We start from the raw sequence: 16790 nt of genomic DNA on the forward strand, positions 1-16790 counted from the left end.
TCTCCACTCCGAGGCCGTGCTCTTGATTGATGATGACTAAACATTATGTAAGAGCCCAGCGTCTTGTTCAGAGCCAAACGCTCACTCAGACGCTCGCCTGGCAGAGACGGATCCAAAACCCAGAAAGTGTCTACAATGAAATCTACAAAAAAAGTTTACGTAAGATGAACATTGGCTGGAATCCGTTTACAATCACGATAAAAAAAAAGACAGGAACACATTCTCGTTAACTGATTCATGGAGCCGCACACACTCCTGATCCTGTTCTATTAATACCTATCACTGTGGAACCGGACCCTGTGGTTGATATATTGTCTTAGTCATTTTATCCAGTTATAGTCCAGAGGCATCAACCGTGGTTTATTATTAAACAGTGTGTTGTATTTTAAAAGTTTTTCGTATGTTATTATACCTTCAGCTGTGACCGGAGGAATTACGTTCTTGGGTCGTCTGTCTGTCCGTCACGATATCTAGATTATTATTATTATTATTAGATTTCTGTGGTAAAAGGTCACTGTGACCGCACAAAACACTTTTTTGTCAAATTCATATTCTAGTTATGACAATTTCACACCCATGTCTTATCAGATAAAATGATGAAGCAATGACATGGATGTAAAACTGCAACTTGACTGGTTGGCGGTAATTCTCATTTATGTCCTTTCATCATTAAAAGAAAAATATGAATTTACAGTCTTGTAATGCTTCCAGAATCCACATCTGGCACAGTTTCCCCTCTTTGTGCTGTAGAATAAAAGTATTACACAAACCACTGAAGTACAAAATGAAGCTGCAACAACACGTAGATTCATAAACAAAGTCAATCCATTAAAAAACTCTCGTAGCTTCGTCTGCGTTCACCCTGCTGTGAGGAGGGTTTGTTAAGTGTGTAGCGAGGCAGAAGTGTGGTGACGTTATTTCAGGTCAGTGAGCAAGAGGATGCTCTGTTTTTTGTTTTTTTTGTTACAGTGCATTCTGGAAATTTCCAAGAGAGATGAACTTCCAGTGCACCGATTTTTGGCATCGGGACACCCGGAGGACGTCCCTCAGGAGCTCAATGCAGACTGGACGTTGAGCTCATTTGAAACACACACAGAGTGACGCTTCACTTCACTTCACCATGAAGTGTTTTCAGTTACACATCACGCTGCTTTGTTAACAGAATCATGCGGCAACCTCCGGTTCTGCCGAGTGAAGCCGATGCAGAAATAACACTTGCATTCTCTCTAGTGTCCACCAGGGGGCGACTCCTCTGGTTGTATGGAAGTCTAGTCTAAAATGACTCTACTTCTCTCTTGATTTATTCCCTCAGTAAACATTGTAAACATGAGTTTATGGTCTCAATCTCTAGTTTACAGTCTTCTTCAATACAGCATGATGTTCATTTAGTACATTATGGTCCATTTAGAGTCAAACAGACCATAAAGCAGGGGATGCTTTAGGGGCGGGGCTACACGCTGATTGACAGGTCTCTACCAGAGACGTATACGGCGTCTCTACGTCACTCCTCCGCATTCTAAATATGGTAACCTCCGACGCCCATAAGGCGACGGTGAAATCGGCAAACTCAATGACTCACGATGACTATGTCCACTTCAGGATACACAGTAGATCTATAACATTTATTTTTCACATTACCAAATGTGAAAAATAAAAAGGTTGAAAACACTCGTTTGTGTGAAGATAATTTGCCACCGTCTCGCTTCGTCTCTCGCAGGTAACATCAGCAGGAACTGCACGTCGGCGGGATGGTCGGACGTTTTCCCGAACATCACCAGCGCTTGCGGCTCGGACACCATCCAGGACAAGGTGCCGTCACCGTCTTCACGTTGTCTTCTTCTTCTTCTTATTCTTCTCCGTCTGTCCTTTGCTGTAAATGTCACTTGAACACTAACAGTCTGCGAGCGATTGCGCAGCGGGAACAGCTGCAAGATAACGTGGCCCATTAGTGGCCTGTAATTGATGAATCCTGCAGGTGTTAATTAACACGGGGATCTTTAAAAGGTCAACAGCAGTGTGATGCATGTTTAAATGTGAGCAGATCCCCCCGACTGGGTTTTGTCGTCATTGGGAGCAATTTGGTTTTACAAAAGTGTACTTTTGTGAGTCCCAGGATGTGTTCATAATAGCACGCATTTAGATTTGAAAATGATAGTTTAAATTGAATAAAGTCTGCAGTCTAAATTTGAACACCTTATATTTACAATGTCACTTAATCATAGATTTAATTGAGATCATTTATATAATTGCTATATTTTTCCTAAATTACTGAGATATGAAATTTGACAAATGGTTTCTGACCGGCTGCAGCTTGGTTCAGTGACTTCACAGTGTGTTTTATTCATAGACCGTATGTAAGAAGTGGACGTAGTCGTCGTGACGTCACCCATTGGTTTGTGGACTGATGTTTTGACTCACATTGACTTACACGCAATAGATATGTTTTTAAAAACTGTGATTAAACTGTGGTGTGGCTGAGGGTGAGCATGGTGAATGGCACCGTTGCTTTCTAACTTGCTAAAAAGACACAAAAGACAACCGACCGCGCTCTCCCCTACTTCTGTCAAGATATAGTGAAGTTACCAACGGCAGCTTTTAAACAACAGTTCTTCTAGAGAACATCACATCAACGCTAACCAAAAAAACGTCACCGTGCTCAGGAAAAGTATGAAACGAGAACTTTTGTCCAGTTTGTCGGGTGTGCTGTGATTCCTCCTCCAGTTTCGGGGAGAAGCAGGAGAAAGTATTTCGGTCAGGAGAATGTTTGGCCTCGTTTGTCCTGGACGGTGATAATTGCCGCTCCGCTCCTCTTTCATTGCCCAGGGTCAGTTTGGGTCACGACTGCTCTTATTCTGAATCCCCCATTGTGCTTGTTAAACTGACTGTCTCCTCATGTCTCCTCATTTCTCACTCTTTCACATCCTCACCTGCTCCCTATGCTCTCTAGGCTCTCTATGCAATTCACCCACAAAATCCTGAACAGTAATCCACGTCCGTCAGATCAAAGTGTGAAGTTTGAAGCCTCCACCTACAGTATATGGCACAATATTATAGAGAACACACAATCAATATACATAAGATTTTAACAAGATGTGATATATAATAACAACAATAACAATACTGGCTGCATGCTCAAGGACCTCTCGCGGCTGCGGTGACTCACACTTTCTCAAAATATCCTTTTTCCTTGGCTGTTTGATGCTGCCATTGACTGCCTGCTGACTCTTCACTCACTACTCCTAACCCCCCCCCCCCCCCCCGGCTATAGTGATCACACAGCTGAGTGCATCGCTGCTTTGTTTTCCTGCAAAAAACAGAGGTTTATTTTGAAACAGCCGTATGCATTTATTAACTAGCGGAGAGGTTGACACGTGTTGCTGAAACGCACAAAAAAATGTTGGCAAGATTGTACGAACATGTCTTATACGAAGACTTTGAGCCGACGCACACGTCACGGCTTGTTTTTGAGTTTGACTTAAGTTTATACAAAGACTTTGAGCCGACGCACACGTCACGACTTGTTTTTGAGTTTGACTTAAGTTTATACGATGACTTGCAACCCATTAGTGTCTAGATGGGGGGTTAAGCAGTTGCGGGTTGTAATCATTCAATCACACAATACAGCGGTGATTGTTGCAGACACACCTGGCGGAGATCTGGACTCTACTGAGTGCACCTTTCTGTTCAGTGATCCACTTATCACAGTGGGCTTAGAAGGCATGGACATGATGTGCATTTGATGTCTCTTTCTCTCTGCCTACTAACTAACCTCGTGCTCCATCTTGTGTTACAGAAACGTTACAGGTGCGACTCGCTGTAGTCAGATCGCTGTCACGACTTTGATACAAGAGTGAACTTATTCAGACGCGAGAGCAACATGCCATATTTCCAATACATGTCCAATAAATACACATTTTGATGTGCTCAGACAAAGTGAAGTGTGTCAGCTCAGGAGGGATGGTGAATAATAGGATGGGGCATTTCCCCCTATCTCTCTCACACACACACACACACACACACACACACACACACACACACACACACACACACAATATTGGATCTGTCTAACTAAACTATTTGTGTATTTGATGTCAGACTTGTTTTTGCTTCTCATCAAACCAACACGCTTTGATTTTCTCATGAAAAAGAGGAACTCAAACACAAAACACCTTCTGAGGAAGCAAGATAACAGGACACACACACAGACACACACACACACACACACACACACACACACACACACACACACACACACACACACACACACACACACACACACACACACACACAGACAGACACACACAGAGGGCATTTGTTGGCAGATTTCAATCTCCCTTTCCGTTTCAAACAGGAAATTATACGTTCTTCAGTTTTTCATGCCAGGAATTTTTCTCAATAGCAAAACACGTTTTCTCTCTTCATCCTCTGAATCATGAGCGTGTTCTGATCTGCTGCAAAGCGATATTGCATCACAACTATGTTGAAACACTAAGCGATACATATTTCATGTCCCGGCGAAGTCTAAAAGGAACGTTCCAAAAACAAGAACAAGATCTGAACCCTGCTTCAGTTCCAAACCTCCGAAGACTCCAAATGAAACGAGTAAAACGAATCAGTCGGTGACACGTTGACTGCCAGAGTTTGGAACATTTGCATCAGAATGATGAAGGAAATCAGGATGGAAACACGTTGCTTTCTGGTTAATTATATGAAATAAGATTGTGTCTTTTGGGTGAAATATTTTAGGAATTTAGCTAATATTTCTTCTTATAAATCTTTTGTATTTTTTTCCTGTTAAACACAAAACAATTCGTCTGCTCATTAAGGTCGTTTATCTGTACATTCATCTGATCAGAAATGTCACTAAAAAGACATTTTGCAGAATGCCAAACTTTAAGTTTTCTGTCCTTCTATTTTTGTAGTTTTTCTTGGTGCATCTTTACGTTTTGAACTGTATTTTGCCGACTTATTTTCTGGTCGGAATTTGTTCTTTTTGTCAAATTTTGTAAGACTTTGTAAGACTTGTAAGCAGGAGAGCAGGTTGCAGAGAGTGAAGACAACAGATTTGTAGTTTTCGCCATCTTGATTATTTTTTTAGGGAACCAGAAGTGACACGCAAGGGTGGAGTGACAACAGAACTCTGAATATGTGCATTTATTGCTGATATCTCTTTGGCTTTCCCTTCAAAATGATCCCTCTTTGCTTTGTGAGCAGCATCAACCAATTTTGCAGATATTTTTAAAATGATTACTCTTGTAGAAGAAAGTATGATAGGGGGGGAAAAAAACATGATTTGTGTTCTGAAAATGATCAAATATGTTTGTGTCTTCGTGTCCCGATTCGTCTGTTGCTCTGGAAAGAGTGCTTCAGCATTGTTGTGTCTTTGTCTTCACATGGAAGACATCTCAGTTGTGAAATTAAACTTCCTGTCAGCAGCTTCCTCCTGTTCACTCCGCTTGTTTGGCTCGTTTTGTGTCACGAATGGCTTCGCTGAATTGCCCATTGTGCTGTCCTCTCTCTCTCTCTCTCTCTCTCTCTCTCTCTCTCTCTCTCTCTCTCTCTCGCTCGCTCTCTCTCCCTCCCTCCCTCCCTCTCTCTCTCTCTCTCTCTCTCTCTCTCTCTCTCTCTCTCTCTCTCTCTCTCTCTCTCTCTCTCTCTCTCTCTCTCTCTCTCTCTCTCTCTCTCTCTCTCTCCCTCCCTGTGTTACTACCTCCCCCTCTCAATTCAGCTCAGCCCAAATCACTGAGCTTCACTGGCAGTGTATTCTGTAAATATTGCCAGACCAGCATCATTTTAATCATGATACATTGCTGGAAATTTTGATCCAACAATCCTTTAAGATCTTATATTTTCATAACACTAGCTTCCTTACTTTTGATCTGTCCCTCTGTCTGTCTGTGTGTCCGTCTGTTTAGTTTGTTTTCAAGTGCTGTCGTTAATATTGTCTGAACAACAACTATATTGAAGCTGCAAAGGTTTAAAATTAAATTTGAAGGAGTTTAATGAAACATGCTCACCTGACCTCATAAAGCACAATAAAATGTAAAGGGTTCATCCTCTGGGGAGCAAGAATGTGCTCAATTTACCTTTAGATGTTGTTTGTCCTCATGTGGACGAGGAACATTTGACCAATAGTGGCGCAATATGAATAGAAAAGGGTTCACCAAAATTATTATTGTTCATCATATGAGACCAGTAGTTTATACGGAGCTCAGGACTGAGCACACGTTTCTGAACCATAATGCCTGACCCTGTTCCTCCACTCTCTCCGTCTCTGCAGCTGGTCTTCTACGTGGTGGTGAAGACATTGTACACTCTGGGTCACAGTCTGTCTTTGATCGCCCTCACCACAGGGAGCGCCATCCTCTGTCTGTTCCGGTAAGACCAAATGTTACAATATTACCACATGATAATGTGAATAATGTGAAAGCTGGGTCTTCAAAATACAAAACTGTAAAACAACTAGAGACCATCTTAGGATGGGATCACACCGAAGACTGTATGTAAGAAGTGGACGTGGTCATCGTGACGTCACCCGTTGGTTTATGAACTGTTGCTTTGAAGCCTTGAGTTAGGCGATTTCGGCGTCGCCATCTTGGAATATGACCGTCCCTATGTTGTTTCTTTTCTCAACCAATGAACTGAAGTGACCACATCTGGACTGAGGAGGAGTGACGTAGAGACGCCGTATACGTCTCTGGTAGAGACCTGTCAATCACTGTGTAGCCCCGCCCCTAAAGCATCCCCTGCTTTATGGTGTGTTTGACTCTAAATGGAGCATAATGTACTAAATGAACATCATGCTGTATTGAAGAAGACTGTAAACTAGAGATTGAGACCATAAACTCATGTTTACAATGTTTACTGAGGGAATAAATCAAGAGAGAAGTAGAGTCATTTTAGACTAGACTTCTATACAACCAGAGGAGTCGCCCCCTAGTGGACACTAGAGAGAATAGAAGGAGTGGATCTGGTCTGAGCTGCTTTTGTCAAGATTGAAAGGAGTAATAAAGTTTGCCATGTTGGTTGAGACTACAGAGTCTCCGTGTTGTACATTATAGTGTACATTTTGAATAACATTTGGTTCCGCACAATGTGATTGGTTTATTCGCGGTGCGAGAGCTCCAAAAAAATCAACCTTTTTCCGGAAGAAAATGTCTCTCTTTTGTGCAACAAAAAAAAAAACATGCTCCCACTGTGCTCCCACTCAACAAGATGAAAAGAATACCAGCATGAAAAAAACAACTTGATTAATTACTGAAGAGACCGGCCGGTGTTGATTTCAAGCTCATCTTTTAGCTCGTTGTTTATCGTGTTTTGTTTCTTCATGTACTGATTGACATTTTAGCTGAGTCTGAGGAAAAGCTGTCCGTTTAATTTGTTTTTAAATGAAGAGGAATTGGCAATTAGCCACATTTTCATTTCACTGATTTATATTTAATTGTCAACAGTTGTGTGTGTGTGTGTTTGTTTTGTGTGTGTGTGTGTGTGTGTGTGTGTGTGTGTGTGTGTGTGTGTGTGTGACAGCCTCTCAGTTTACGGCTTAATTGGATTTAGCTTTATTCAGTTTGTTCATTTAAATTATGTTAATTGGAGCTTCTTCTTTTACTCTGCTGCTTGGATTGGTTTTACAAAGCGGCTGATGGTTTCAAATGAGCAATAAAACCTTTTGAACTAAACGGAGTATTTAAGCCACATATCTGTGAAAATATAGTACAATAAAAACATATGGAAATGAGTTTTACACTTTAGAAATAAGAATGTATTTCTTATATTTAGGCTAAAGCTGCTCTGCACCATTGGTATCAACATTCTACATATTCAGTCGTTATCAACAGAACATGTTTTACTGCTCTAAACCCTCTCCATGATGGAAGAAACCAAACCTGTCATGGTTGTTTTACAGTTTTTGGTTTTCGCACTAATAATACCAAATACTTATTTAGAGAGCAATTCATGCTTTAAAGCAGCTGAATGATAAAGAAGGAGATCATCAAACGTTCATGCGTCATAATGTAACACAGCCTATGTCTATAATCTGTACGTTGTTGTATGCGTGTCTCTACAGGAAGCTCCACTGCACCAGGAACTACATCCACCTCAACCTCTTCTTCTCCTTCGTCCTGAGAGCCGTGGCTGTGCTGGTGAAAGACGACATCCTCTTCAACCGAACCTCGCAGTGCTCCAACCAGCCGTCACTGGTGAGGTCCGCCGCCAACCGAGGCGCGAGTCGTGTCCTAAAGGGAAACGGCCTCGGCGCGTTGCCTCCAGCGTCACTTTGTGAAATGAAACGTGAATGTAAAAAAGGTTTTTACAGAAATGAGACTTCATATTTTCCTAATAAATGGAAATATTTTACAGCTCATATCTTTATAACATTATAAAATGTGACAGTGAATTTACTGATACCAGGGTTTAATTTAGTTGGCATGACTTTATACTGAACGTTGTCTTTTTTTACCTAAATAAAATAACTGTATAAAAGTAACCAAATGATTATTTAAATCAGGAAATACACTCAACATGGAGCGTCCCTGTGGTTTAGGGGTTAACATGCCGACAATCAACCGCAACTTCCTCGTTTGGACTAGATACAGACTTTTAAAAATGTCAGTTTGTGAAGAAACACCATCGCAGACCGAGTTCAGGAACTAGCAGACAATCTGACAACACAGCTATAGCTGAAGAGACGAGCAGGTACTCGTCTTCTTCATCAGCTGTTGATGAAAGCACAGACAACACGGACACATCATACATCATACATCATACAACATACATCATACATCATCTATCAGTGTTTATAAGAGGCTGAAGGCTGACCTGACCGTCAGTGAGAAGCTCTTGGATGTAGCTGCATGAACGGGACGACGGCGGGGAGGATAGTAGTGATGCAGAGAGAGGACAAAAATAGCTTTGAACAAAGTGAATGTAGCAACTTGTGTTTGATGATATTTGTCTTTGTTATATTCTTTAAAAGTTGCATCTTTGATAGAGTAATGTGGAAAAAAAAGTATTTATGTTATAATAACAGAAATGTGCTTAAATATATTGTTACATTTAAATAACTGCATGTACAATATTGTTACACTTGAATGAACAATAATCAAATGCAGAGACCGTTATTTAACGATATGTTACAGTTATACAGTCTTACAGTTACAACCGGCCCTTTAAGAGCAGCCATGATGCTGATGTGGCCCGGGGTGAAAATGAGTTTGACACCCCTGCTGTAAAGCATGGAGGTTTGATCCTTAAGCCGACTCTTCCCCCTCAACGTCCCTCCTCTACTCGCCTTCATTTGCTTTTGATAATTGAAGGAATACTGTCAGGGCGCTCTGACCTTTATACTCTCATCTACTCGCTGCTTGTACCGCCGTGATCTACCAGACTAAAGCTCATCCTGCCGGTGAACTCACTTATTGGCCCAGTGGAAACGGAGAACGTACAACCCACATATCAGAATAATTAGCGTTATTGCCTGATAAGCCCACAATGTCTCTGTGGAAGTACCAACACTGGGGTCACATTCAGCCCGTCAAAGAGAACCAGTAGGATGCGCACTACGTGTTGATGTGACAGAAGGACTTGAAGGTTCATTTCGTGTCGGCAGTAATACGACATTTTCCATTTGTCGGTGAGAGCCAAAGTTATAAATAGTTAAGGTGTTTGACCTGTGTGTTTTTCAGGTGGGATGTAAAGCCAGCCTGGTGTTCTTCCAGTACTTCATCATGGCCAACTTCTTCTGGCTGCTGGTGGAGGGTCTGTACCTCCACACGCTGCTTGTCGTCATCTTCTCCGAGAACAGACACTTCATCGTCTACATGTTCATCGGCTGGGGTGAGCTTGTATTTCATTTGAGGTTCAGCATTATTGGATTAAGAGGAATTAACTTGGATGTTTAGAGCATCATTAAACATGATTTATGTTCAAGTCATGTTATGAGGTTTCAAAGTGTGCTAACTAATATACAGTATTTGCGTATATTTGTGTCAATAACTTCAAATCTTTATATCTTTATATAGCATTCACATCATCTACGAATAAACACATTGTTATTATTATTTATGATATAAAATAAGGATGTGATGTGAATAAATGTTATTCTTTCATATCTAAGTATGACATTTAAACAATCAAACACACAGATAGGTAACGTTTTAGCTACATTATATCATTGTTTTCCTCGTGGCGTTTTGCAGGAATCCCCACGGTCTTCGTCTTTGCGTGGGTGATGACGAGGATTTACCTGGAGGACACGGGGTGAGTGTCCCCAACCAATCACTCATCAGCATGGAAATGTGATTCAGATTTGGTCTCATGTGCACATCTGAATATCCTTCCACATAGATAAAAAAAAATTGTATCACAGGAATGTGCATGTCATGTGTTGTCTGATTAACTGTTGATTAGCATTTCATCGGTTAGATTAAGCCATTTCGGTTTACGGAAATATTAAGACAGATATTCCCAATCAAAGAGCACTTTATTGGATAATTAATTTGGATGGATTTGCACTCAGTTGTTAATATTATGAGCTTTGGTGCCACGGATCTGCCCGGCTTCTGCTGCACATTATTGCAGCTCAACACTGAGTGGGTGTATTCTTAAAAAAAGACTTTGTGAAACAACTCTGTTACAACAATTACAGAGCAGCGGTCTGACAGGAAAGCACAGCAAGGCTGCAGCTCCATAGCGTGAGGAGACTTTGTGGAGAATGATGAAGTTCACCCTTTACCTTGGGAATAGAAGCGAATGACAAAATCAGTTTGAAAACAGCTTTCAAGCACTCGATAAAGGGGGTGAGATGCAGTTGAAAGATCCGGCAACGACAACACGGAGGCTCTGTAGTACCGAAGCAAGACCGCCAACTTTATTACTCCTTTCAACCTTGACAAATGCAGCGCAGACCAGATTCACTCCTTCCCTTCTTACCTTTCACAATGAAAGCCCGAGACATATTCACTTTGTCACTGGTTACCAGAGGGAACTCAACTTGTCTCAGAGCATTTTGCTGAAAGGAAAGTCAATAAAATATCTAACAGTAGACTATACAACAGTTTACCTCAGACAGACAGACAGACAGACAGACAGACAGACAGACAGACAGACAGACAGACAGACGGTGCTCTTGGTCAATAGGATCCTAGTAGTTTGTCCTCTGCCTGTGTTAATCTATTTAAATTGAAATGGTGTTGACACTGTCTCAAATTTGCATCGCTGCAGGTATGAATAGTTTTGCATTTCCCCCTAGTGTGTAAAGACCTTTAGGCCTATAAATTATGTAATGTTACTGGTCAGCATTCAGAGACCTGAAAGCATCTTGATATGCAATTTTCCTATTAAGACCTGTGTCCATTCAGCATTCTTGCAAGGATAAAGAGCTTGTTCTCAACCAGGTCGGGGAGTTGCTGTCCCAAGTAAAAGATCCCAAGCACCGTGGGTAAAAATGGATCTGAAGACAGGCCGATTGGTGCATCAGTCATTATCTGCTGTATCGGGTTGTGGTTGTGGATACAAGCGGCGGAAATTAGTTTCCGTAACAGGGTGTCTGGGGCTCATCCTCAGAGAACGGAGTAGAAACGCTGCTCCTTCATGGTTAAAAGAAGCCAATTAAAAATGGTATCGGCCCACTGATAACAATGCCTCCAGTTTTCTGGGCATGTCCAACTGGGAGGAGAACCAGCAGGAGGGATTAGATACTCCACCTGACTTGGATATATCTTGGGATCCTCAGGGAAGAGCTGGAGGACACGGATGAGGAGAAGGATGCCTTGCTTGGACCTTTATAAGTGGCCAGGGGATAGATTAGTGACTTAGATTTGCCCCAAAAGATATGGGACTTACTTTAAGACCTGAATGACTCAACCTTGCAAACTAGTTTTTCAGCAGCCTGGTTCTCCTTCTGCTAGCAACCATCCACACATATATATTATTATATATATATATATGCTATGAAAGTTACATTATGGTTATTTATGATGCCTTCAGGTGCTGGGAGAGAAATGACAACCCCATACCCAACTGGGTGATCAACGGACCAATCGGATTCTGCATCATGGTAGGTTGAGGTTCATTACCTGCTGTTTGTTTGCAGGTGTTTCACATGCTTGTCAGTTATAAAAGCACTTCCACATGGAAAGAAATGGATGATGATGTAAAGGATAGATATGCTAACCCCTCCCCTCCTTGGATAACTGTTCCTACGCCTGTCAAGCTTTCCAAAAAAGCAGTGCGTTCGATCAATAACGGTGGCAGTGTAACCACCCAAAATCTGAGCAAATTTCTGAAACAATTACTACTGGATTTCAGACCGACGTAAACAATTTGAAACCATTGAAATGAAGTTGATAATTCTTGTAGAAGAGATAGAAGCAAAGTAATGTGCTGTTTTAGTGGTTACATTTTGTAATAAATGACAACTTACATGAACAAGTAATTGTTGTGCGATTCTTTTGCTTCGTTCTTAGCTAACTTCTTCATCTTTTAAATAATATGCTCTACTTTTAAGTTGATAAATAAACTCTTGAAAGATGAGGACAAACTGAGGTGATTGGCAAAGTCTTCTAATAGTCTTTAAGCTAATAGTCTTTAAACTAATAGTCTTTAAACTAATAGTCTTTAAGCTAATAGTTTTTAAGCTAATAGTCTTTAAACTAATAGTCTTTAAACTAATAGTTTGTAAGCTAATAGTTTTTAAGCTAATAGTCTTTAAACTAATAGTCTTTAAGCTATTAGTCTTTAAACTAATAGTCTTTAAGCTAATAGTCTTTAAACTAATAGTCTTTAAGCTAATAGTCTTTAAACTAATAGTCTTTAAGCTAATAGTCTTTAAGCTAATAGTCTTTAAACTAATAGTCTTTAAGCTAATAGTCTTTAAGCTAATAGTCTTTAAGCTAATAGTCTTTAAACTAATAGTCTTTAAGCTAATAGTCTTTAAACTAATAGTCTTTAAACTAATAGTCTTTAAGCTAATAGTCTTTAAACTAATAGTCTTTAAGCTAAGAGTTTTTTAGGTAACACTCTTTTAGCTAACAAATTCACGAGCAAATGCCCCAAAAATGCGCCAGAGAAAAATATTTAAAGTCCCTCATTCGTCTCCCATTTGCTGTTTTGCTGTCTTTCTGTCTAAACTTTTCATTCATTGCTTTCTGTGGGTGGAAAACTGTGCAACACAGGAAAAATAAAATCCTCCCTCGTGTGTTTTTCTGACTCTCTTCAGTCAATCTGATAACTCTGTTGTTTTTCCTCCCTGTCTCCAAGGTGAACTTTATCCTGTTCATCAGCATCATTCGGATCTTGGTTCAGAAGCTGAGGTGTCCTGACGTGGGCGGCAACGACCAATCACAATACAGGTATCTCACAAGGGGCACAGATGCTAAACCTGCTTGTCGGTGTAAGCTTGTGTAGGTAATAGTCAGCAAAATGCCCCTAAAAAAACCCAAACAACAACAGCAGATAATCTGAGACACCCAGAACATTTTCATCCGTTCTGTGTTCGCGGTCTGCAGAGATAAGAGTGACGCTAACGCTCATTCCACAAGACAGCGTTTGATGATGCAGCCTTCGTGAAGTGGGGAGTTGGGGGTGAAACCCTCTATGCATCTATGGAACGACACATTCTTGCAAGATTCAATGTCTCTTTGAGTCAGAGGCGATGTGTTTAATCTTCAGGCGATTTTACCCTGCAGGGAAATCAGATCCGTGCTGAGCTTTCAAGGTATTCTCGGGTCGAGTCGGGAGGTCGAGACGTGATGAAAAGCCTGTATAAGCCACTGCAGAATCTCCTGTTACTGCAGGTGATGATTCAGTGTCAGTGCAGTGTAGCTCAGTGTATAGGATTCAGACCACCTGTGGTGGACAGGAGAGGAGGTGGATGGGTCAAACCAGGACTTTCAACCAGTAGACCGGTGTCCCAAAGTAGGTTTTTCTTTTAAAGGGACGTTTTTGTGGCGTGTTTTCCTGTTGCTTCCGTATGTATTTTACTTAGTTTACTTACTTGTTTCATGCCCAACCATGATGTTTTCCCTAAACCTTAACTTGGTGGCTTTGTTGTCTGCCGACGTGATGTAAAATGTCGATGCGCGAAAAAGCCCTAAATGCGTAAAATATGACACATGGCAATATTGGAAATGTTGTGCTATTTATACGCATTCCCAGGAGATTGGCTTGAGTAGGAACAAAAGTAAAAATCTTTTACAGCTTAATGGTGCTACAAATAACGATTCATTGCTGTTTTTCTCTCAGGAGGTTAGCCAAATCTACTCTCCTGCTGATCCCTCTGTTCGGGATCCACTACGTGGTCTTCGTTTTTCTCAGTGAATCCATCGCAGAAGCTTATAAAATATTCTTTGACCTGGCCCTCGGATCCTTTCAGGTGCTGTTTTATTTGTCCCTTCACCCACAATGTTATTGTCATTAAAATGTCTTAATGTTATAAATTGAATATTTAAATGTTGAATCACTTGTGATATAGGTATAAACATTTAACAACTATGTACAATATAAGTATAAATATATATCCAAAAAAAAAAAAAATATATATATATATATGAACATAAACCTATAAACAACAATGGCAATGGAATTGAGGTGATAGTGCAAATGGTGGTAATAGTGCAAACAGAGGTAGTAGTGCAGTATGTCTGATTAATTGTTCATCAGAGTGACGGCCGCAATTTAACATTGCGGTGTTGTTTCTTCAGGGTCTGGTGGTGGCCATTCTGTACTGTTTCCTAAACAGTGAGGTAAGCTTTACTTTGAAATTATGAAATTTTGCAGCGCAGTAGTGTTTAGTAATATTAACGAGAAGCAAACACTGAGCGTGGCACTTTGAGCCAACACCAATTTGCATACATCATAATTTCCTTTTCAGCATTTGATTTTTAACTGAGGGAAAAAATGATTTCCTTTTAAAAGATTCCCATTAAAGTGTCTGCATTCAGCTGATAACATTACTTAAAAATACACAGCTTAATTTTAATGTGGTCTGCAGTGGAAACATATGATAAGCAGTAAATTCTATTTTTGTTTGGTCGGAGCAACATTTTTTAGCGTGTCGAAATTCCAGCATTTTGTCCTTTTAAAATCATTTTTAATTATATTATTCATCAAGAGCATGGGGGTAAACGAGTGGTTTGGAAAGCTGGTGGAGGTTTAATCACTTTTCTGTCAGTAACACTTACATTTATTTAGTTAAAAAAAAGACATTTGTTTATCTATTTTTTGCAGGTTCAGGGCGAGCTAAAGAGAAAGTGGCGGAGTATATGTCTGAACTGCCGTCTGAGCAGAGACCACCACTTCAACAGCACCCTAGCCTCCAGGAACGGTTCAGATCACATGGTGCAGTTTCACCGCAACTCCCGCACCCAGTCCATCCTGCAGTCAGAGACCATGGTGCTGTGAGGACCTGAGGGGATACCCTTTCAAACAAACAGTCTCCAGGTCAAATAGTTTTTACAAAATGATTTTAACACAAAGTTGAGGTGAAGTACCACATGGGCGGGACCTGCACATCGTCCCAGAGCAGATTTTGGTTTTAGCTTTACAAATCTCTGCGAGCCTTCAAAATGTACCTTAAGTGGACCTGAAGCCGTTCCGATTCATCCTTTGAGGGCGTGCTTGTGTTTGGTGTCAAGAGTTTTTTTTACGCTGTGTTAAATGTGCAAGCCAAGAAAGAACGGATCTCCAGCAACCTCATACTTTGTCAGTTTTTCCTTTACCTGTGAGGTAAGAAATGTACGTACTTTAATCTGTGTTAAAGGCATCGGTTAAATATCTATGAAGAAATATCTGTAAGAGAAACAGTTCCTTTCTTCTCGTCATGGGGAGCAGAGCTGAAGACTTTAGATTGAAGGATCGAGTTGCAACCGCGTTGCAGTCGTTGCACTGCCGTGTAGGGGACATCATATTGTGACAATGCATGTGGTCGATGTACGTAAAACATTTGTGAGTGAAAATAAGTATTTCTGTGAAGCCTAGCACATTAGCGACGAAGGGAAATCTTGAAATACGGTTGTGTTCGTGAGTCACTATAACTTACATGGAATTATAGACTGTATATAAGAAGTGGACGTGGTCATTGTGACGTCACCCATTGGTTTGTGGACTGACGTTATGAAGCCTCGAGTTCAGTGATTTCGCAACCGATCAACGGAAGTGACCATATTCGGAATGCGGAGCAGTGACGGAGAGACGCCGTATACGTCTCTGGTATTCACCTGTCAATCACAGTAAGCCCCTCCCCTAAAGCGTCCCCTGCTTTATGGTCTGTTTGACTCTCAATGGACCATAATGTACTAAATGAACATCATGCTGTATTGAAGAAGACTGTAAACTAGAGACTGAGACCATAAACTCATGTTTACAATGTTTACTGAGGGAATAAATCAAGAGAGAAGTAGAGTCATTTTAGACTAGACTTCTATACAACCAGACTTCTAGTGGTAGTAGGGAATAATGACTGTTGTCCATCGGGAGCAAAAGAGGAAACAGTGTGACGTTGTCGCCAACAAAATGTCCCATTTTCTACCGTGAATCAATGGTGGTTTATTTTAACCATGACCACAGTAACCCTAGCCAAGTCGTTTTTGGGCCTGTACTTGACCAAACCATAACTATCGAGTTGTCGGATCAGAAACATTATGATTTTATTTTTTAAACGTTGAGTTGCGGCAGTTCTGGAAGACACTGACAAATAATGTCTTGCTGATGGTAACAAAATGCTTAATGGACAAGCAACGTATTTTGTTGTATAATTTGAAGGAATTGTTGGGGCAATATGATCAGATAAC

The 16790-nt window shown here is 40.8% G+C and overlaps 1 protein-coding gene across 1 annotated transcript in view; it reads left to right on the forward strand.

Annotated features, from left to right (window-relative positions):
* The window catches only part of LOC137884435 (vasoactive intestinal polypeptide receptor 2-like), a 31118-nt gene extending 15604 nt beyond the window's left edge, over positions 1-15514 (forward strand). Inside the window, exons 4-13 of the mRNA XM_068726237.1 lie at positions 1718-1809; positions 6281-6378; positions 8069-8201; positions 9687-9837; positions 10200-10260; positions 11989-12058; positions 13261-13352; positions 14245-14374; positions 14703-14744; positions 15229-15514. Coding sequence (XP_068582338.1) covers positions 1718-1809; positions 6281-6378; positions 8069-8201; positions 9687-9837; positions 10200-10260; positions 11989-12058; positions 13261-13352; positions 14245-14374; positions 14703-14744; positions 15229-15402 — 1043 coding nt within the window. The 3' untranslated portion in view covers positions 15403-15514. The remainder of the gene's footprint in view (positions 1-1717; positions 1810-6280; positions 6379-8068; positions 8202-9686; positions 9838-10199; positions 10261-11988; positions 12059-13260; positions 13353-14244; positions 14375-14702; positions 14745-15228) is intronic.
* Positions 15515-16790: the final 1276 nt, after the last annotated feature.

The sequence above is a fragment of the Cebidichthys violaceus genome, unplaced genomic scaffold (genome assembly GCF_023349555.1).
Source record: "Cebidichthys violaceus isolate CVI_PGR_0920_01 unplaced genomic scaffold, fCebVio1.0.p SCAF_38, whole genome shotgun sequence".
Taxonomy (NCBI): Eukaryota; Metazoa; Chordata; class Actinopteri; order Perciformes; family Stichaeidae; genus Cebidichthys; species Cebidichthys violaceus.